This window comes from Adiantum capillus-veneris, chromosome 14, assembly GCF_014529385.1.
Source record: "Adiantum capillus-veneris isolate H3 chromosome 14, ASM1452938v2, whole genome shotgun sequence".
NCBI lineage: Eukaryota > Viridiplantae > Streptophyta > Polypodiopsida > Polypodiales > Pteridaceae > Adiantum > Adiantum capillus-veneris.
This window is the reverse complement of record NC_140944.1, coordinates 115,258,991-115,281,047: the sequence shown is the minus strand read 5'-3', so window position 1 is coordinate 115,281,047 and position 22,057 is coordinate 115,258,991. Positions and strand designations below refer to the sequence as shown.

Sequence of the window (22,057 nt, the reverse complement as noted above, 5' to 3'; positions counted from 1 at the left end):
AGCCAGAAGGGTTTGTTGAGAAAGGCAAGGAAGATTGGGTATGCCAGTTGTTAAAGAGTCTTTATGGCTTAAAACAATCACCGAGGGCATGGTACCATAAATTCCACAAGTTTATGCTTTCTCAAGGCTACAAACGTAGTGAGTTCGATCACTGTCTATATACAAAGAAGGCTAAGGATGGCAGTTGGCTGATCCTTATTTTGTATGTGGATGACATGTTGATTGCTGGCAAGCACTTGGAAGAAATTTCAGCTTTGAAGTCAAAGATGGCAAAATCGTTTGACATGAAAGACATGGGTGAGGCAAGTCATATACTTGGTATGCGCATTGAGAGAGACAGATCAAAGAAGTTGATTTGGTTATCTCAAACAGAGTATATTGACAAGGTTTTGCAACGTTTCAATATGGAGAAGGGAAAGGCATTGAGTGTTCCATTGCCACCATATGTGAAACTTAGCAAACAAGATTGTCCTGTGTCTGAGGAAGAACAGGCTGAAATGGATAAGATTCCATATGCGTCTGCAGTGGGTAGTTTGATGTATGCAATGATTGCTACTCGCCCAAACATTGCATTTGCAGTGGGAGTAGTAAGTCGATACATGTCAAACCCAGGCAAGAAACATTGGGAGGCAGTGAAAGGAATATTGAGATACCTGAAAGCTACAAAGAGTATGCGTATATGTATGGGAGTCAGGAGCTAAGTGTAAAGGGTTTTACAGACTCAGATTATGCAGGTGACTTAGACAACCGAAGGTCTACGTCAGGGTATGTCTTTACATTGGCTGGTGGAGCAATATCATGGCGTTCTAGATTACAAGATTGTGTTACTCAGTCTACTACAGAGGCTGAATATGTTGCAGCATCAGAGGCATGCAAATAATCAATTTGGCTTAATCGACTAGTAACAGATTTGGGAATCAAAGAAGAGATGCCTGTGTTATATTGTGATAGTCAAAGTGCTATACAATTGGCTCGCAATCCAGTTTATCACTCAAAGACAAAGCATGTGGATGTGAAGTATCATTTCATTATGGAAATGCTCGAGGATAAGCAACTTCAGCTTGTCAAAGTTCACACCACAGAAAATCTTGCTGATCTACTTACAAAAGGACTTCCCTCAGAGAGCTTTGCGCATTTTCGCAAGCAGTTAGGTGTAGGGTAGTACATCACTTCTCTACATCTCTTGTATATTAGCTTGTATAGTAGCTTCTCTCACACTTAAAGTACCACATTGGACTTTAAGTGGGAGGTTGTTGGGGTATAAAGCCCAATGTGGTCGCCCAGGTAAGTGGGCGGGCCGCCAGGTATGTACACATATTCTTTTGTAAAAACCTAATAAGAACTCACTATGCTCTACACATTTCAGTAGAGCGAGTTCACCATATCGTCGTGCTCTTCTTCTCGCACTCTCTCTCGTGTCGCACTTCCGCTCGTACTCCTTCAGGTTGGGAAGGGGCGGTTGTCCAGGTACTGTGTACAAAGATGATGCGTACTGACACCAGGTCTCTGTGGAGGAAATAGCAAGGGGGGCGGGCGGGGGGGGGAGGGCTCATGAAAGAGCCGCCACGCCTCACGCGAGTCCTGACTCAAGAATAGCTGGTATAGATCCTGCTCGAGTCGGGCCAAAAAAGCCCTCTTCTTCCGCCGCACCGGGCGTCAAAAGTCAATCTGTACCTGTCTGTGAGTGACGTCCCCCAAAAGCACCTCCCTCTGAAGTCTGACTCTAGTCTGGCAGCACTCCTCATCGTACCAGCTATTCTGAGGCATGCTCCCTGATCGGCATCTCTGCTCAGGCTAGGTGTGTGGGTATGCCTTTGCTGCTACATCATTTAATGTCTGTGTCAGTATAGTAGTTAGCTCGTCCAGAGGTCGCCCCGGGTCCTCAATGAATAGGCGTCTGTAGATCCCGTCTATGTATACAGAATCCGTCTCCCGTGTGAAGGTGTAGCGAGTAGGGGCTGCTACCCGTGGCCTGTGTGCTACACTGAATTGGAAGGAGATGGTCATCGACACCAGAGCATGATCCACTGCCACCCCGACCGGTCTGGGCCCAACTGTGAGATCCTGGATACTAGAGATGAGGTTCGGCTGTACCATGACATAGTCCACTGTGCTAGCTCCATGTCTGTGTGGGAAGCATGTGAAACCTCCCGCAAAAGGAAATCTCTGTAGGCCATTCAAGATGGCCAATCCATGTATTCCACATCGTGTGATAGCCTGAACAGGCCCGTCTCTACAACATCTAGCTCTCTTAGCATCTCCTCTGAAGTATCATAAAACACTGTCTGGTGATGGGCAGTCCTAGCATTGAAGTCCCCTAGAATGATAATGTCACCATCTCTAGAGAACTCCCATATGTCATCATCCAAAATAGAGAAAGGGGACTGTCCTTTGGGTGATGCATAAACAGATGTACTCGGGGGAAAGTAGCAAATAGCAAGGTAGAGATATCTGTCTGTCTCTGCTTTCAATCTCACCCACATATACCTAGCCTGCTCATCCCTGCGGGCTATATGTATCAATGGCTGCAGATCCTCTCTAAATAACACTGCCACTCCCCCTGAACCCCGTCCTCTAAGCTCTGAGCGTGTACCCTGTCTGTAAGCTGTCTCCCACCTGTATCCACTGATGTGAGGCATGGATTGCCCCGGGGCCTGGTGTGTCTCATAGTAAAAGATGATGTCTCTTCCACTAAAGCTATCCTCAAAAGCACCCACATCAAGACGCATAGATCCATTACAATTGCACGCAACCACTTTGAGTGTGGTCCCATAAGTCTCCCACAGTCATGTGGAGCGTCGCTCTAGTATTACCACTCTTCCATCTCGGTAAAAGGCAATCTTGCCTTTTCCCCTTGCCGCTCTAATCTCCGGCATTACTTCTTGCATATGAGCGATCTGCGAGAGGGTGAGATCATCCCCTAGAAAGATGCCCGTCTCTTTAGAGTTGGTCTTTTCTTCAAGAAGGACTTCTTCGCTTCCATGGAGGGAAAACGGAGGATGAGTGCTCTTTCTTTTGAGGTTCCCCACTGCTTCCATTTTTCTTTATGTTGCCCACTCTCCATGCTCTTGTGTGCGTCGGCTCATGAACCCCCATCAAGGCTATGAGTTCTTTTATCTCTTCGTCCACATTGGCTTTGTCTTTAAGACAACAAATTCTCACATGTAAAGCGCGCACCCGTCTTCTTTGCTCCTCCTCTAGTGTCTGATTAATGATAGTGGGTCTGGACGCGGGCGATATCTCCTTGCCTTTTCCTTTCTTGGCCACCTTGATCCATTTCTCGGCTTCATCCGCCTTCTGTTGAGTTTTTATAAGAACATCCACCCAAGAAGTCGTCATTTCTTTGTATTGCTCTTCTCCCTCTTTGATAGCCCATACTTGCTCCTTGATCGTGTTGATTTCTTCGATTTCTGAGGGTTGCAGTTCGCCCTCTTCCAGTGTGTTTCTTGATTGTGCTTCGGCAAGATCTTTCTTGAGTGACGCAAGTTCTTCATCCTGAGTCGTCACTCAGTCTTCCAACGTATTTATCTTGCTCTCTTGGATCAACACGCGTCCTTCGAGCATGTTTATTGTGCCCAAGAGATTGCGGTTCATCTTGGTAATGGTCTCCGTCATTTCCTCTTTGCACTTTTGAATGGAATCCTTTAGGGGGTCGGCTTTATTGTTCAACTTCCACTAAGCGCACGTGTGCATCCACATTAGCAACGAGCGTTGTAGCTGGGCGAGTGGGGGAACGCGAGGAGGTATGGCAAGCAAGGGGCAGCGATAGAGTACGGACGAGAGAGAGAGAGAGAGAGAGAGAGAGAGAGAGAGAGAGAGAGAGAGAGAGAGAGAGAGAGAGAGGAGGTATGGCAAGGAAGGGGCAACGATAGAGTACGGACGAGAGAGAGAGAGAGAGAGAGAGAGAGAGAGAGAGAGAGAGAGAGAGAGAGAGAGAGAGAGGAGGCGGCGGGGGGGACAACACATGGGATAGGAGAGAGAGAGAGAGAGAGAGAGAGAGAGAGAGAGAGAGAGAGAGAGAGAGAGAAGCACGATAGAGTTAAAAGCTAGAAACGTTAAAAACTAGTTAAAAACGATAAGAGTTAAAAAAATGTAGAGTTAATAAGTTAGTAGGTTAAAAAAATTCGATAAAGAGAGAGAGAGAGAGAGAGAGAGAGAGAGAGAGAGAGAGAGGAAGAGCAATAGAGAGAGGGAGCAGAGGGGGGGGGGGGGGGGGGGGGCAACGCGCGGGGTAGGGAAGGGGGAGAGGGAGAGGGAGAGGGAGAGGGAGAGAGAGAGAGAGAGCAGGAGCGCAGGGGCAACGGGTGCGAGGCAAGAGAGGGAGAGATTCACCTGCGGGTGCAAGGCGAGTGGAAGCGGGAGCGCAGAGGCAGCAGCGGGGGGCAAGAGGAAGCGGGAGCGCGGGGGACAACAGCGGGTGGGGCGGGGGGAACTGCGCGAATGCAGGGGAACCACACACACACACACACACACACACACACACACACACACAGAGAGAGAGAGAGAGAGAGAGAGAGAGAGAGAGAGAGAGAGTTATATTAACGTCTTCAAAAGGCCAAAATGACCTATGAGACCAAAAAGTTACAATTGGTGAATCTGATACCATGTCTGAGAACGGAAAAGGAAATTACAAAGTTACAAAGAACTAACACTAAGAAGAAACGGAATGGGGGGGGGGTTTCAAATGAAATCTCTCATCGGTCATTGTCAGATCTCATCGACCTCCTCCATGATCAATACTCTGGTTGGGCATCTTGCCTGTCGAGCTAGAGTGATCTGTATCTTCTGTTGCAGCCTTCGTCGGTAGTGGGAGACCCCCCGAGTTCGTGGACGTCTAGATCTACCCAACTCCGTGGCTCGATCAAGCAGTGTACCTCTAGTATGAGAGAGAGAGAAGGAGAGAACTGAACTGAAATGAAATGAAATGTTATATTAACGTCTTCAAAAGGCCATAGTGACCTATGAGACCAGAAAGTTACAAGGTGGTGGATCTGATACAAAGTCAGAGTAACAAAATAACAACAATACAAAACAAAGATATATACTATGGGATCCTAGATTGGTCGATGTGAACTAAGCAAAAAACAAAGCAAAAATGGGCGGCTTGCTGGGATAGCTGAATCACAAGTAATGTAGCATCGGTCGTTGGCGGATCTCATCAATCTCCTCCATGGTTAGTAGTCTGATCGGGCGTCGTGCATGCCTGGCCATCGTGCTCCGAATCTTCTGACGTAGCCTCCAGAGAGAGAGAGAGAGAGAGAGAGAGAGAGAGAGAGAGAGAGAGAGAGAGAGAGAGAGAGAGAGAGAGAGAGAACCCAACTTTGTATTTTTGTATTTGAAGGGATGCAGTTACTAGTATGAAGGCCATTTGCTCGCATAGATTATCGGAGCAACCCAAAAAGTTGGACGCGGATGACCTTGAGTTCAATTGCTCGCTTTGGATCTTCCACTTAACAAGGCAAAGTGACATTCAAACCCTTGGAATTCACAAGGAATCTTGAGATATTCCATCTAATGGAATGAGAAGGAGCCAGTAGAAATGAAATGAAATGAAATGTTATATTAACGTCTTCAAAAGGCCATAATGACCTATGAGACCCGAAAGTTACAAAGTGGTGGATCTGATACATAGTCAGAGTAACAAAATAACCTAACAACAATACAAGACAAAGATATATACTATGGGGTCCTAAGTTGATCGATGTGAACCAAGCAAAAGACTAAGCAAAAAATGGTTGCTTGTTGGGATAACTGAATCACAAGAGATCTAGCATCGGTCATTGGCGAATCTCATCGATTTCCTCCATGGTTAGTAATCTGACCGGGCGTCGTGCATGCCTGGCCAGCGTGCTCCGAATTTTCTGTCGTAGCCTCCGTCAATGCTTTGTAGTTCTTCGCAGTCGCGGGCACCTGGATTTCCCCAGTTCAATCGCTCGATCAATCAGTGTGCCTCTGGTGTGAGACGAGGGGGAGCTCTGTTGTGGGAGTGGCTCTTGCGGCTGTCTCGTGTCTGCTCTGAAGAAGTCTGTGATCCGTCTTTGAGACTGGCTAGCCTCGCCATTCATCAAGCTATCTCTGTGTCTGCGCAGCTCGAGCAAGAACAAACCCAGACATCTCTGACCTTCGTATCCCATGACTCTTGAGAGTGGTCCAAAACCTTCTCTGAACAAGCAATGGAAGCGGCCTCGTATCTTGGTAGTAGACCGGGCAGCAACATGTATAGTGTAGCTCTGTCTTAGGTTCCATGTTACACAAGGGGCATGTCCTGTCCTCTGCTAGTATTGCGCTGTATCTCCCAGTCTCAATCCTCAACTGGTGAGAAGATGTGCGTAACTGGCCAATAGCGCATCGTATCCCATGAGACAAGTGGGTATCCATGTATCTAGGTCTTGCCACAAAACCATCTTCTGTAAGCTGGAAAAGGTGGTCTTTGTAAAAAGCCATCTTCGTGCCCAATTCCTGTGCTAGTTGTATCCATGTCCTTCTGGTGTCTAGCTGGGTCAAGTCTTGGCGTATGAGCTTGGTGATCTCTGACTGTGTAAGGGTGAGAGATGGTGTATCCAATGAGTAATGGAATGGTGGCAGCCGGTCTATGCTGAACCCATGTGCCTGAAACCATGATGTCATCTCCCCATACCAGCATGTTGTATCTCCTTGTATGGCTAACTGTCGAGAGGATTCAAGTGCTATGCGAGCATATCTGTCTCTAGGAAGTGCCCATGTGCGGTTTATGAAGAAGACCGATCTGGTGAGCGCCTCCACCACAAGTGGGGGGGGGGGGGGGGGGGGGGGGGGCGCTAGCTCTGCTCGGATAATGGCCCGTGGTACTGATGCCTTGGCTCTAATGAGCCGCGAGATCATAGAGACGAGAGGTTTCTCCATCTTCCCCCATCCGTCTGAGCGACGCGTCCTCCCGTGGTGATCCAATGAAGGTCCCCGTATCTCAGCTCCATAGAGCAATGCTGAAGCCACCAAAGTGTCAAAGAGCCAGAGCTTCGTCCGGGTCTCCTGAAACTGAACCTACGAACACATCCTCTCCAATCTACCCAATGCTGCGTGGGCTCAAGTAAGTCTGGTTTCTGCTACCCTTATGAGTGAGAATGCAGGTCCGCTAAAAACCACTCCAAGGTAAGTGTAAGCGTCCGTGTACTCCACAGTCTCTTGGCCGTATGTGAGTGTAGGTGCTGACCTCCTGATCCACTGTGGGGTGGTATTACCCAGGTTGACAGACAAATCACTTTCGTGGGCAAACGCATGCAAAGCGTCCAATTGACGTTGCATTCCCTTTGGGAATTCGGAGATCAACACTGTCATCAACATATAACAAAAGTGGAATCCATGTCCCTACCAATTGAGCACCTTTATCCCTGTCGCTGTCAATGTAGTCAAAAATCTCATCCACATACATACCGAAAAGAGTGGGAGAGAGCGGGCAGCCCTGTTTCACCCCAATAGTGGAGTGAACCGGTGTAGAAAGTCTCTCCGGGGTGCGTACATGCCCTACTACTGATCTGTACAATGCCATGATCCCCCAAATGAGCTCTGTGGGTGCTCCCATTTCCTGTAATCTGCGCATCAGTCTAGCTCTGGGTACCGTGTCGAAAGCTTTGCGGAAGTCCACAAAGCTACAATAGATCCGTCTCCCATGAGATTTGCCTTCCTCGATGATGGCCCTGAGTGTTAGGATATGGTCAAGAGTAGACAAGCCTCTCTTGAATCCTGCTTGCCCAGTTGCACGTATTCCTTTCCTCTTTGCCCATCTACTCAGCTGTTGCTCAAGAATGGATGCATACAACCGTGCAAGTGTGTACCCAATCATAATAGTGCGATAATTCCTAGGCTCCATGGGGTCTCCTGATTTGAAGATAGGTACGATTGTAGATAGGCTCCAAGTGTCCGGTAGGCCCTCACACATGGCATGGTTAAACATAACTGCTAGAAGCTTTGCTAGTAGGTCTTTGGCATGCATGAAATGCTCAACTACTAGGCCCTCATGATCATATGCTCTCCTAGTCTTCATCCTGCCAATGGCTTTCTTCACCATCTCATCAGTGAAAAAGACACATGTATGTGGGCATGGGTTGGGGGGGCTGGGGAGGGGCGACTGTCTAGGTACTGTGTACAAAGATGATGCGTACTGACCCCAAGCCTCTGTGGAGGAAATAGCAGGGGAGGGGACTGCTCATGAAAGAGCCGCCACGCCTCACGCGAGTCTTAACTCAAGAATAGCTGATATAGATCTTGCTCGAGTCTAGCCAAAAAAGCCCTCTTCTTCCGCCGCACCAGGCGTCAGAAGTCCATCTGTGACTGTCTGTGAGTGACGTCCCCCAACAACACCTCCCTCTGAAGTCTGGCTCTCGTATGGCGACCCTCCTCATCGTACCAGTTGTTCTGAGGCATGCTCCCAAATCGGCGGTTCTGCTCAGGCTGGGTGTGTGAGTATGCTTCAGCTGCTGCCTCATGTAATGTCTGTGTCAGTATAGTAGTTAGCTCCTCCAGAGGTCGCCCCGGGTCCTCAATGCATAGGCGTCTGTAGATTCCGTCCATGTATACAGAGTCCGTCTCCCTTGTGAATGTGTAGCGAGTAGGGACTGCTACTTGTGGCCTGTGTGCTGCACTGAAATGGAAGGAGATGGTCAACTACACCATAGCATGATCCACCGCCACCCCGACCAGTCTGGGCCCAATTGTGAGATCCTCGATACTAAAGATGAGATTCGGTTGTGCCATGACATAGTCCACCGTGCTATGAGATTCGATTGTGCCATGACATAGTCCACCGTGCTGGCTCCATGTCTATGTGGGAAGCATGTAAAGCCTTCCGCAACAGGAAATCTCTGTAGGCCGTTCAAGATGGCCAATCCATGTGGAGTGCCCATGTCTATCAAGTGTCGCCCATACTCAGTATATTCCATCGCGTGATAGTCTGGAAAGGCCCGTCTTTGCCACATCTATCTCTCTTAGCACCTCCTCTGAAGTATCATAAAACACTGCCTAGTGATGGGCAGTCCTAGCATTGAAGTCCCCGAGGATGATAATGTCACCATCCCTAGAGAACTCCCATATGTCATCATCGAAAATAGAGAAAGGGGACTGTCCTCTGGGTGGTGCATAAATTGATGTACTTGGGGGAAAGTAACAAATAGCTAGGATAGAGGTATCTGCCCGTCTCTGCTTTCAGTCTAACCCACATGTACCTAGCCTACTCGTCCCTACGGGCTAAATGTATCAGTGGCTACAGATCCTCTCTAAATAACACTGCCACTCGTCCCAAGCCCCGCCCTCTGTGCTCTGAGCGTGTCTCCTGTTTGTAGGCTGTCTCCCACCTATGTCCACTGATGTGAGGCATGGATTGCCCAGGGGCGTGGTGTGTCTCAGAGTAGAAGATGATGTCTCTTCCAGTAAAGCTATCCTCAAAAGCACCCACATCAAAGACGCATAGATCCATTGCAGCTCCAGGCAGCTACTTTGAGTGTGGTCCCATAAGCCTCGCACCGTCATGTGGAGCGTCGCTCAAGTATTACCACTTTTCCGTCTCGATAAAAAGCGATCTTCCCTTTTCCCTTGCCGCTCTAATCTCCGGCATTACTTCTTGCATATGAGCGATCTACGAGAGGGTGAGATCGTCCCCAAGAAAGATGCCAGTCTCTTTAAGAGTTGGTCTTTTCTTCAAGAATGACTTCTTTGCTTCCATGGAGGGAAAACGGAGGATGAGTGCTCTTTCTTTTGAGGTTTCTCCATTGCCTCCATTTTTCTTTATGTTGCCCACTCTCCATGCCCTTGTGTGTGTCGGCTCATGAATCGCCATCAAGGCTGTGAGTTCGTTTACTTCTTCGTCCACATTGCCTTTGTCCTTAAGACCGCAAATTCTCACATGTAAAGCGCGCACCCTTCTCCTCTGCTCCTCTAGTGTTTGGTTAATGATGATGTTGGGTGTAGAAATGGGCGTTATCTCCTTGTCTTCTCCTTTCTTGGCCACCTTGATCCATTTCTCAGCTTCGTCTGCCTTCTGTTGGGTTTTGGTAAAACAGTGGGCGTGGCACTGGATGTACGTGTCCACCGACATTGGCGGCAATCGCGACGAGTGGCGGAGCGCGAGGCGGTGTGGCCAGGTGCCCTCAATATGTTCAGCTCTGTGTGTGCGTGCGCCTTGAAAACAAAAGTGGAGGAGGGGGGGGGGGGGGGGGGGGGCTGCCTTTCCTCATTCACGTGCCTCGGCGGGGCTGCAGGCGAAGTGAGGGGGGGCGGGTTTGCAGAGGCAACGCGAGGAGGGGGAAGCGGCAGGAGTTCCACTGCGCGCGGGGCTGCAGGCGGGCAGGGTTTGCAGGTGGGTACAGCAGCGCAGGGGCACAGCAGCGAGCGGGGTCAGCGAGCTGGGCGAGGGGGCAGAGCGAGCGAGCAGGGCAGCGGGGACAGCAGCAAGCAGCGCAGCGGGAGGGCAGAGAGAGAGAGAGAGAGAGCTTGTGGTGAAAGCCTGCAAGGCTAGAGACGGCAACTACAAAGAGCTCAAGTGTGAAAGCAGATTGCCTGCCTGCAAGCTGCAAACTAAGATCGGATGCATCAACACGCAGCAAGACTTCCAATGACTATTGATTACAGATACCTCAGCCGGCATGCCTGCCTCTCTCTCTCTCTCTCTCTCTCTCTCTCTCTCTCTCTCTCTAGAATTGTTAAGAATTACAAATACAAGCATCCATTTAGATAACATATCCACATACCCACTCTCGGCAGATTACAATGAATGTAATGGGATCAACAATTAGCACAAAATTGGATCGGTAAAGCAAAAGTGCAAAAGTGTCTGCAATCAAAGTCCTGCTAACTGAGCTCACTCTATAATACATTGATCCAGAGTTTAACAATTAAGCTTTCAAGCCCTCTGCCGCTATTGTAGAAGCCATATCATCATCTACAGCTTTCAATGGGGGACCCACACAGGACCTTGCAACTGACTCAAACAGTTTCTCGATCTCTGGTGCGCAGCGAGTGAAACTGTGACTCCAAAAATTGTACCGAGGATTCTGCCAAAAATCCAAAATAAACAGAAAAGAAGTATTGCAGTGCTGAAAATCAGTTCACCATTGACATGAACATAAAAAGAAACATTGAGAACGCACCTTTATTAGTTCAATAAAGGTAATTAGCAGACCCCATGGATGAGGCCGATTGACAATCAATCTTTCCAAGAGAACCCTTGTTATTTGCTCCTGAATGATTTCCTGTGATACCAAAAATAATAACAGATAAATAAACCTGTACACTTGGTGCACTTAACAACTTGGTAACTAGCTTTATAGATATGCAGGATGCTCTCGTACTTTACCTGATTTGCCTCAGCAAAAAGATAGAGGAGAACACACGAGAAGTAATGTGTGTGATTGTTCGGATAACGCAGCTGATTTGCCACCGCATTTAAAAAAAGATAGCGACCTTCTGTGTCCAGCTCAACGATGAGTCGCTGATAAATGTCCATAGGGGCACTGTGAGTTATTGGTGCAGTAGGTACAGCCAGTTGCTGAGGTGCTGTCTTGCTTTGGAGTTGCTGAATTGCCTTTATAGAAAACACAAATAGATCAAGTAAGCATCATCATGTGTCATACACTTAATACCTTAAAATGATGCATTGAACTGCACAAAATAATATTGCAACATTATGCAAAACACTAACCTGCATGCCAACATAAAGTACAAGGGCATTAATTAGGGGCACATTGTATCGAGTGCCAGCAGATTGTACTTCCTGCTGTGGAAGCATCAAGCGCTGTTTCAAATCCGCCAAAAGAAGAGACAAAGGAGGTCTGGTCTGCAAGATGAACATATTGGTGAACATGAAAAGGATCTGAGTGGCAAGCAACAATGGAAATCTATGCTCCATGAATATTTATGCATACTCTAAAGACCGTAACAGATTCCGAGAGCTGTTAAAAGATACCTTTAAATAATCATCAATCTCTGACTTCAACTGCTTGTTCTTCAATGCAAATTCAACATCTGAAAGAATTCGTGGAGATTGACCAATCTCTGGAAGTAAATCAACCTGCAACCACATCAAAGTATCGTGAAAACCTACACTACTTGAGATCACAATTGCAGACCCAACATTCCTTATGGATGAGTACGAAGGTAAAACAAAAATTATGCAGGAGCTGTATTTTGAGAGTCGAATGGGCTCTGCCAAGATGTGCACCTATCATCATAGGTGTCTGAGGCCCCAGATTCAGGTGCTTAAGAGTTAGTATGCACTCTGTCCCTGAGTCTGCACCTTCAGAATTATACAAACGTCTCTATAAGTGGCCATCAGCTCCATCTTGTACAGTACTGTCTAAATACTACGAATCCCCTTTAACATCCTCTCAACCTGGTACTTCTGTAACTGGTAAGTTGTTGATTTCCTTACCACAAGAGTCTGCCACCGTTCACACGACTGTCCATGTCCAGGTGTGAAATTCTTGCATATCAATGCACGGAGAGCAAGGTAAAAGAGCGTAGCATGCTTAGGTTGGTCCTCTGGACAGAGGACCAAACAGTTCAAGGGCATTGGCAAGTCTCATGTTATAATTCAAAATTTTTGAGAAGAGCCACTAGTACTGTCACTTTTGCGACATATAAAAGGATTGTCATGAATGCCTGACCAATCCTTCCTCTCACAGCTGTGTGAGAAATATCCAGTGGCATTAGATGTACCACTCATTAAGGTATGACAGTCTTAATAACGTAATTGCTGTGAGTGTCCTTTACTGGAACTTGCCTGGTACAGCACATGACCCAGACCTTTCTAACACGGCCCAGACTTCTGACATTCCAATGAGCATAGAATACTTCAGAAAATTGTAGCAGGTTCCAAATCATATACCTTCAAATTTGGTGTGAAGGGGTCAGGAAGACGCATATTCCTAGGGAATGCACTGAGAATAAGATTCCGTAACTGAATACAACTTGGAGGGATGACGTCGCAGAAGCTGAAATGATTGTCACTTAGAAATTCTGGAAAATCATGTAGTAATACAAGTAACACACGAAGTGTCCCCTTGTACAATGTCCGGACCTGTGAGGAGATCTTGTCAGAGATTCATTTAGTCAACACAAGCATTCAACCAAAAAAAGATGAAAAGTAATTTAACTGGATCACTCAGTTCTGCATTCCTCAAGTATGGCTCCATAAACTTGAATAGTGCAACGAGAAGACGTTGAATTAAAGGCCATCCTTTCTGAGAATTGCTTAGCATCAGTTTTGGCATAAACATCCGGTGGCTAATCAGTTCAAGCCAGGCAAAGCTGAAAGCAGAAAACAGCTATTTCATTATTCAACATTAACCTCAGAAAATAATAAAGCTGGGCAAGCTTTTAGATACCTCCATGCAGGAACTCGCAGGGGGTGGAGCTGCATGAATGCATTTGCAAAAGCAGTTAAGACCTGCAAGGCAAAATACATCACTCCAATTGTCATACCAATACACACATCCCCCCCTCCCCCCAGGAGAGGGAAACCAAAAAAGAGAAGGGGAAACGCCTTGTTCTAAACCTACGTGTTTGAACTACTCTGAAGATATTTAACCAAAGAAAACACCCTTCCCAAACACAAAAAGACAAGCATCAAGTGAGAAATAAAAAATGAAAAGTATCACATGCTATAAGACACACAAAAGAGACTTCGATGATCCAACTACCTTAAATCAATTCTCTCTCCTGCTACATAGTCAGACGAGAAACAGTTCAATCTCCTTGCATCCAAAAAAACATGAACGTCTAGACATCTAAGTTTCAAAACAACACATAGGACACTCTCCTCCCACACAGGTGCTTACAGCCCCCCTTTCTACCATATATTTGTAGCTTTTTCTATGATTCATGATCCTGATATTCTTGCAGGATCAAGAAAGAAAGAGGTACAAATGGTGTTGATAACGCCAGGGTTGAACCCTGATCCATTCCAATAACCTAGTGCAAGTTATGGTGCAGCTGGAGGGGAGAGTGAGTAATTGGGTAGTAGCAAACGCCCTGGAAGCAACCAAGCAGACAAGCACATCACAGTAGTGCTACTTGATCACCAGCAAGCACTTTGGGAGCTCAATCTGCAGAATCCAAATATTGGCAAATGTTTTCACTTCACGACTGGCATGCGTGAGCATATATGATTTCATATCTTTGGCTAAAAAGAGCACTTTGAGTCAGGATAACCACAAGAATGAAAGATTTAATTCAAGTAGGCCAAGTTACACAGAGTTTCGTTGTCCTATGAGGTTATACTCCCTCTAATTTGTAGAGGTTTTGTATGTTATGTTAAGAGTCAAGATTGAGCTACTCAAGTGACAAAAAGTAAATCTTGAAAAGCACCAACTCCAACATGCACCTTGTTTTTTATTAAAGCCTAAACAGTCTCCTCCAAAGGCATTTATGCCTCTGACATAACCAGTTTCAAAAACCCAGTTCTAAGCCCAGGTGTCGGACGCATTGTAACAAATTTACAACATACTGATCAATAATTTACCTGGAAATTGCTTGCCTCTAGCTGTGGATCAGGAGCATTAAATTCCATAAGCCACACCACAAAGAGACGGAAATATGGTCTAGGGTAAAAGTTTGTTTTCTTTTCATCTGCAGCTTTTTGAATGACACGTATTGTAACTGAGAGGACCTGCAATGCAAATGCAAAATAGTGTTAGAATAATTGCAAGAAATTTCTCAGTCTTATCAGTGTAAGCTCTGATAGACATTAATACCTTATTCAGAAGATTTATTTTTGCCATTGAAGAATCTACGCCAAAGTACTGCAACATCACAATATACCCAAATAAGTCAATAAAGAATTGCACAAACAACCTTTATGGGTACTATTTAGTTTACCTTCACTAGCAACACAACCAGCTTAGCATAAGCATCAATAGCTGCAAAAGAAGGCCCCTGCTGTGAAAAAGCTATGCCACTTGCACCTGGAAGTTGACTCTCCGTATTTAGACAGCGTGCAACAGCAAGTTCCTGTAAAAAGGGACTAACCTTATATAGTTGATGATGGGGTGATAAACCACGCTTAGCATGCACAAGCACAGACACAAACCGTCAAGATTCGGAAGAATCGATCTGTGATATCATCTCCTTTCAGCATGCCTGAATGTTGAATTTTGGATATGTATACCGCAAAAGTTTTGTCATTGTTTTGTGAGCCTGAGGTGTCCCAAATAGTGAGCCACTCTTCAAACAACATAGCCACCTGTGTTTGAGAAGATCAATTAATCTAGGAGGACCCATGCTCGCAACATAAACTAATTGTTCATAAGTGAGTGTGTTCTCATTTTTGAGATATAAAGAGGCAGCTACAACAGTCACCTGTTCTTGAAGGCCTGCTGGATCAATGCTAGCTGTATCCTTGACAGTTGCCTTGCTTTCTTCTCTTAAAGCACTACCACTGCCGCGACTAGAGGGCTAAATTGGGCAAAAACAAATGCTCAATTTAACACAGAGTAGTACATTAACTGATCGACTTGATTCCAACAAAAGATAGATACCCTCTTCTCTTTTGAAAGTCGCATCTTGTCTTCCTTCCCACCAATTGGACCACTTTGTCCACCATGAGTCAAAGCAAGATTCTTCACAAACTCCAACAACCTTTGCAGTGAATCTGATGCCCCAGGCCTTTGTGCAACCTGCAAACAATAGACTCTTATTGTGGACACCAGACCATACTTTTAATCATTTAATTATACCTGGCCTAGCAACCTTTGTCAAATTTCTATCAGCCAAACAGGGAAGCCAATGGCAAAGCCAATGCTTGTCACAAGCGAGCCAAGAGACTGTCAAAGTTCATGCTGAAGGCTTGTCATGTCAGCATGGACCATCTACAGCTTTGACACATTTGATAGTTCACAATGCCTTCAAGTTCCCATGTCCTAGCCTATATTTGTATATTTTACCGTTTGCTTATAGCATGCAAGAACAATATGTAAGCTTCACCAAAACGTTTCCAGCAATCCAGACACAGATGTAGTATAGCTAACCTTCCCCAGGGCTTCAATCACATTAAACAGTTCAACTCCAGTGACTAAATTCTCCTGAACAACAAGAGTTTGAACAAGGTGTATAGCGAATTCCATGGCCAAACCTGCAATAAACGTAAAACTTAGTGCTGCAAATCCAAGGTAACAGCTATAAACCAAATGGGGCCACATGAAAACTCAACAGAATACACAATCTTACTGTTGCGCCCTCCATCAATTAGCTTCGCCAGATAAACATTGTAATCTGCTAGATGTATTAGTTCTGATCGTATGAGCCCCACCAATATTTCCTTGTTGTACTTGCGGTCCTCATCAGAATACATAACCTGCAAATTATGATAAATGATCTAAAACATTATGACAATTATGCTACAGCCTACACGACAATGTAGTGTACTTACCCAGCTTGTTATTTCCTTCACAACTCGATTGCAAACATCACGGATGCACGCCAAAACAGCCAAGTATGTGGCCACATGCAATGTAGAAGTTACGTTCTCGTAAAGGCGCTTGAATGCCTGCAGTCACATACTCTCTCAGAGGTGTGATCCCAAAATCCACACAACATAAAATTAAAAATATCAAGAATATTGCTTGGTTCTCAATCTATCAAATCTCCTAGAACGTCCAGTTTTATCAACTCCAAGAGGTGGGAAATTTTCCTCATACTGCACAAAATCTCCTCGTATTGTGTCATGAGAACTGCAAGAACATAATCATCTCTACCTGAAATACATAACAACAATATCCTCAAAGCCTTATCAGGCTGTGGAGAAGCAGGTGGTATAGTTGCTCAACAAGAGGAAACACCTGGAGATGGACCCTCAACAATAGGGTCCATGTGCTTGTCACAAACTGTTGACATGTCAAGCCACTGAGGACCTGAGCCAACCTACGGATCCCGGCTGAGGGGCCTAAACCCGAAGAGAAGCAGCAGCAGAAGTTCCACCAACTTATGAAGTTTGGCCGAGTGACTCGATTTTAAAAGACTGGTAACCCCCAGCTAACTTGAAGATCCCCATCCGACGGGGCCTAAATTCAAAGGGACCCACACCCCAAAGACTTGCGTAATAGATGATGATGTGGCAGCTGTACGGACGCCCGCATTTTCCGCTGACGGTGCCATGTGGCAGATTGTATGGACCTCCGCAATTCATGCTGCTGGTTGCTGACGTGGAAGGCGTACGGATTATATACCCTCATTAGTTCACGTTAGTCTGAATTCACGAATTATAAGAGGGAATAAAGCACTCATAAAACTATAAAAGCAAGGGACACAAGAAAAGAAAAGAAAAAACAAAAACAAAAACAAACAAACAAACAAATTCATGTTGCTGGCTGCTGACGTGCAAGGCGTATGGATTCCTTGAAATTGCGCTAGCTAATTTTCAGCGTGTGCTTTTGGACCCAGATGCTTTTAGAGTTGAATGATTTTCATGTACTGTTTTTGGATGGCCAACGGCCTTTAAATAAGTGGCTTGGGCACTTTCTCTGGCATCCTTGCAAGAGCAGATGCGGAGCAAAGTTCCAGGGAGTGTTACCCTATTGAACCAATATAAAAAAATACTGAAAGGGGCCCCCGCATTTGGGGCCAGTTGAAACCGGCCTGTTCAATCCAAAAAGGGCGGTAGACTTTACTTCAAACCTTGATTTAGCTTTCACCCATTATTAGTCGTCTATTTTACCTGTACTTTCAAGACATAACAAAGGGGAGAGGGATACACGCTGCTAGATTGCACCTGTCTGAGTAGAACGACACCAGATTGGCCCCTAACTTAGGCACCCCTTTCGGTATTTCTTTATTGTTCAAAAGAGGGAATAAACTCTGTGGATCCCTACAAGCTGCCCCTCACAAACTCGGCTGAATTTCCACTGTTCCGGCCTGATTTCGGCAGCATAACTGTACTAGGACACTTCACAGTCAGTATTCCCACGCATTGACTGACCTTCCCGACGCACACGGGCACTTTACAAAACCTGGCGAGAATCTGCAGCACGCTGAATTCTCTGTTTTCAGCCCCGAAAATGCGCCAGATCACCTGTACAGCGGTCCCCTTGCGTCCCCGAACCTCTTGGGGGTATTAGGGTCCGTTTAGGGCCAAAACCCTAAACCTGCAAAAAATACACAGCAGGCTGTAATTTACTGTTTTTGGCTCCGTTTCGCGTGCCGGTCGCATCCGTAGCAAGTCCTCGAGCTCCTGCACCTGTAGGGCTACTTGCCCTTTGAATCGGACGAGATTTCTGGCGTGAAACCTCTCCGAATTCACCTGTACCTGCAGGGGGATTAGCCGCTAGCTAATCCAGTACCTGTGCAAGAGGCTCTTGCCTCGGCAATCGCGTATGAACCCACACAATTGTACATTGGTCAAATGAAGAGCCCACTAGTGGGGCATAACTCCACTGCCAAAGGGGAGAGAGAGAGCAGTGCGTAGCGTGTAGGGCATCACTCCTGGCACCGCACTGTGCATAAGAGGGAAAGCAAGCACTCCATAGCTCTTAACCTGTGACAATTTCTGCAAAACAGCCCCTCCTCTCTTCAAATTCAGCGCCAACTCTCTCTTGCATTAGAAACTGCACCAAAATGTGCCACTTGACACATTTACAAGCATTTTCCCGTTTCGGGGTTGCCGCCTAAAAATCTCCCAACCGGTTGCCCAGTTGACTTCACGGCAGAGTAAGAAAATGTTCCCCTTGTCATTCCGGAGGTAATGACGCCAACACATTTTCAGGTCCCAAAATAGCAGTTCCCTAAATTTTAGGAGATGCTGCCATTGTATCTTTCTAGGTCATCCGACCCTCTTTGTACACTACAGCCACATCCAGAACTGAAATGTAGCCTCTGTAGCAAAGGATTCCACTTTGGCTAGTCAATGACCCCACTTGGCTAACCATAGTCCTTGTCCAACCTTAGTGCTCTCTTGCCCTCAGGCTTGGACTCCCTCTGAACAGTTCCACACTAGCTATGCAATGCAGGGCAGTTAGATTTCCCAAGGGGTGTTTCCAAAAAGTGAAAGTAAATAGATAATAAGAAAGAAATCAACAAAAAGGATAGATAGTAGTCACACGCTGGTGACATACCCCCCTCTTGAAATCTCAAACGTCCTCGTTTGCATCTATGCCGTACATGCTTCCAGTCAACACTGATGTATTCAACACCTGTCGACACATGTACGACACATACATGCTCATTGTCAACCCTGGTGTATTCAACACCTCGTCGACACATGTATTGCCTCCGTGTGAACCCTGTCCCAATGACATAGTGGTAGCTGCGCACTGTGCCATTGCTTTGAGTCACTAACTTTCCAATTACAAAATGGTAGCTGCACATTTTGCCACTGTCTTATAGTACATGTTGGATCTCGTAACACTTTCGAGCATACCCAAACCAATAGTTTAAGAATGCAGTTACACATGTACTCTTTAATAGAAGCAATTACTGTATCCTTGACAAACTGACAAGAAATACTCACTTCTATAGCACTAACCAAACTTTTGGACATTCCATAAGAGCAATTGCCAAACTGACAATCTGTACAGCTCTAACATTTATGTAACAGGTATTTCATTTGAGCTCGCTTTAAATACCATGTACATCATTTGTTTCAGAATCCATTGTCACACTGACAATCCATGTAGCTCTGAAACTCAAGGGGTCAAGGTAGGTTGCAAATCGAAGGCTTCAAGGTAAAGTGATAACACAGTTGGTGACTCTGCAAGTTCACCTTCTTCCATCCACTTACAATCCATTGGCGGATAGTTTCTAAACATTACCAAGTAACGCCTAGCAACGTTGCCTTTCACTTTCCTTTCTTTGTGTGCCAAAATCTGTTCAGGGACCAAGATCTCGTCAAGTTCCTCGACTTCCGGCTGATCTTCAACTGGCATATCTTCTGGCACATCACCCACATAGGGTCTGAGAAGACTCACATGAAACGCATTGTGAATCTTCCAACTGTCAAGCAATTTCAGCCTATATGCAACATCACTGATTACGTCGCACACTTGAAAAGGCCCATAGTAACGCATGCTGAGCTTTGGAAACAATCTTTCCTTGCCCTTCATCTTCTTTAACCTTGCCTTTTCAAAGCGTAAAAGCACCCAATCACCAAGTGAATATACCACTTCACGACAGTGACGATCAGCTGCTTTCTTTTGCTTTGCCCGAGTCTTTTCTAAGGCCACTTTGACCTTCTTGTACATTTTATCCATGTCCTGAACATACTTATCTGCTTCAAATATCTTGTCCTTTGTATGCAATATGGGAAAGTAAATAGATAATAAGAAAGAAATCAACAAAAAGGATAGATAGTAGTCACACGCTGGTGACACCAGTGCTCTCATGGGGTGGAACTCCACCACTCCCCGTCTCTCATGTAGTGCACCTCTTTCACCTCAGTGTTATTTGGAGTGCTTAAAGTTGTTAAGTCTGTTCTTTTCCGTTGGCACGTGGTGCCTTCCCATTACAGTGCATTTACACTTGTTCAACTGAGGAGGCGCTCTCTGCCTCTGTCGTCTCCTCCTCTTTTTTGCTTCCCTCCTAGGCCTTTTTGCCTCTGATCTTCAAGTACCTGTAGACCCATGTACAATACAACTGAAACAAAATCAAAGAGATCCATGAAGAGAGCTCTTTGAAGATGTCCACACCGAGTATCGTAGGGAGAAGAGGATGCTTCACAAGAGTGGGGTGAAGAGTATACCCCATTCGAGGGTGGTACACCCTCACTCAACACCACCCACAGACTACTACAAATATCAGAGATATCCCGTTAAAGCTTTAGTTATAAACCTCACAATCTCTAACATCTAGACCCCGCCCAAGCTAGCAAGATCCATCCCGTCTCCACTTGTACAAATAACAATAAGTTCTGACAAGTCATAGAGATTCCGTCAAATTGAACTCTAAAACAACTTCTCCCAAAGGAGAGACAATCACAATCCTGGGAATTGGTCTACCAGCAAAAGCAACCTAGAAATAGTCAACGGTTTACCAAACTGACACCTTCAATACCAAAGCAACGGTCCTCCAATGAAACCGTTGAATTGTGAATGGTGCACAGGGTATCTCTTGATAACATGACTCCAATGGGAACATCATCGATAAGAAATCTCACCTCCAAACAGTGCAACACCCAATGAAGCTCAAAGAAGTCACTAACCGGTGACCCAATAGGACTCCCTCCTTCAATAGCACCTTACCAGCATCCAGAACAAAAGGGCTCAGCCAAACAGACACCATGAATGCAACCGATGAGCACCTCAGCAGTTAATCCTTCCAAAGAAGCAGCCAAACAGATACTAATAGCTTGAACCCTTGGCCTGCTGAGAGAATGTCGCCTCTAGGCAAAAGCCAGAGGCTGCAGGGTTCGGGTGGAGTTTTCTTTTTTCCCTTTTTATTGTGTTTTTTTTGGGGAGAGAGGCGGGGGGGGCAGGGGGGTGAAATGAAATGAAATGATATATTAACGTCTTCGAAAAGGCCAAAATGACCTATGAGACCAAACCGTTACAAACCGGTGAATCTGATACCATGTTTGGGTACAAAAAAAGAGTGAAACTAAAGGTGCTACTGATTAGAAATGTGTATGGTACGTGTGATCACTAATACAATCTGTGTGCCCAATACAAGAGGGTGATAAGATGGGTAATGAGTCCATCCTCATATGCATTCTCAATGTCGAGCTAGTGTAGCAAACTAATGCACCCCAAGTCTAGGTGCTGTCGCTATATAAGAGAGATTCACTTAAAGTACTTCACAATTATTGAGTCGACACGGCCTGGCATAGTTCCGTGCCAAGAGAGATTGGCCCCAAGGACTGGCGCCCCTTTCGGTATTTCTTAATGTATTAATCTTTGAGCAAAGTACAACTCCATCGGGTCCTCAACTCTCAGACTCTACGTCTAGATGCCCTTTTTATTCTCACAAAGGGATGTCAAAAGCAGAGCCCCAAAAACCATAAACTCAAAAGCACAGTATTCCAAAAGCAACTTGGTCCAAAAACTGCAAGAGAAGCAGCCAGCACAATTTACGAAAATTCCGTACAGTTGTCAGCACAAAAAGCGGAATT

General features: G+C 45.8%; 1 protein-coding gene across 2 annotated transcripts in view; it reads right to left on the bottom strand.

The window, feature by feature from the left end:
• Window positions 1–10,667: 10,667 nt before the first annotated feature.
• The window catches only part of LOC147442979 (transcription regulator), a 111,371-nt gene continuing 99,981 nt past the window's right edge, over window positions 10,668–22,057 (bottom strand). For both annotated transcript variants that reach the window (XM_086528938.1, XM_086528939.1), the window contains 17 exons: window positions 16,394–16,510; window positions 16,192–16,318; window positions 15,993–16,096; window positions 15,504–15,641; window positions 15,325–15,420; window positions 15,056–15,208; window positions 14,845–14,976; window positions 14,721–14,768; window positions 14,489–14,635; window positions 13,353–13,414; window positions 13,122–13,275; window positions 12,854–13,045; window positions 11,933–12,037; window positions 11,669–11,803; window positions 11,324–11,551; window positions 11,118–11,219; window positions 10,668–11,021 (listed from right to left, as the gene is read on the bottom strand). In XM_086528938.1, the coding sequence (XP_086385064.1) occupies window positions 10,863–11,021; window positions 11,118–11,219; window positions 11,324–11,551; window positions 11,669–11,803; window positions 11,933–12,037; window positions 12,854–13,045; window positions 13,122–13,275; window positions 13,353–13,414; window positions 14,489–14,635; window positions 14,721–14,768; window positions 14,845–14,976; window positions 15,056–15,208; window positions 15,325–15,420; window positions 15,504–15,641; window positions 15,993–16,096; window positions 16,192–16,318; window positions 16,394–16,510 (2,199 nt within the window). In that variant the 3' untranslated portion in view covers window positions 10,668–10,862. The remainder of the gene's footprint in view (window positions 11,022–11,117; window positions 11,220–11,323; window positions 11,552–11,668; window positions 11,804–11,932; window positions 12,038–12,853; window positions 13,046–13,121; window positions 13,276–13,352; window positions 13,415–14,488; window positions 14,636–14,720; window positions 14,769–14,844; window positions 14,977–15,055; window positions 15,209–15,324; window positions 15,421–15,503; window positions 15,642–15,992; window positions 16,097–16,191; window positions 16,319–16,393; window positions 16,511–22,057) is intronic.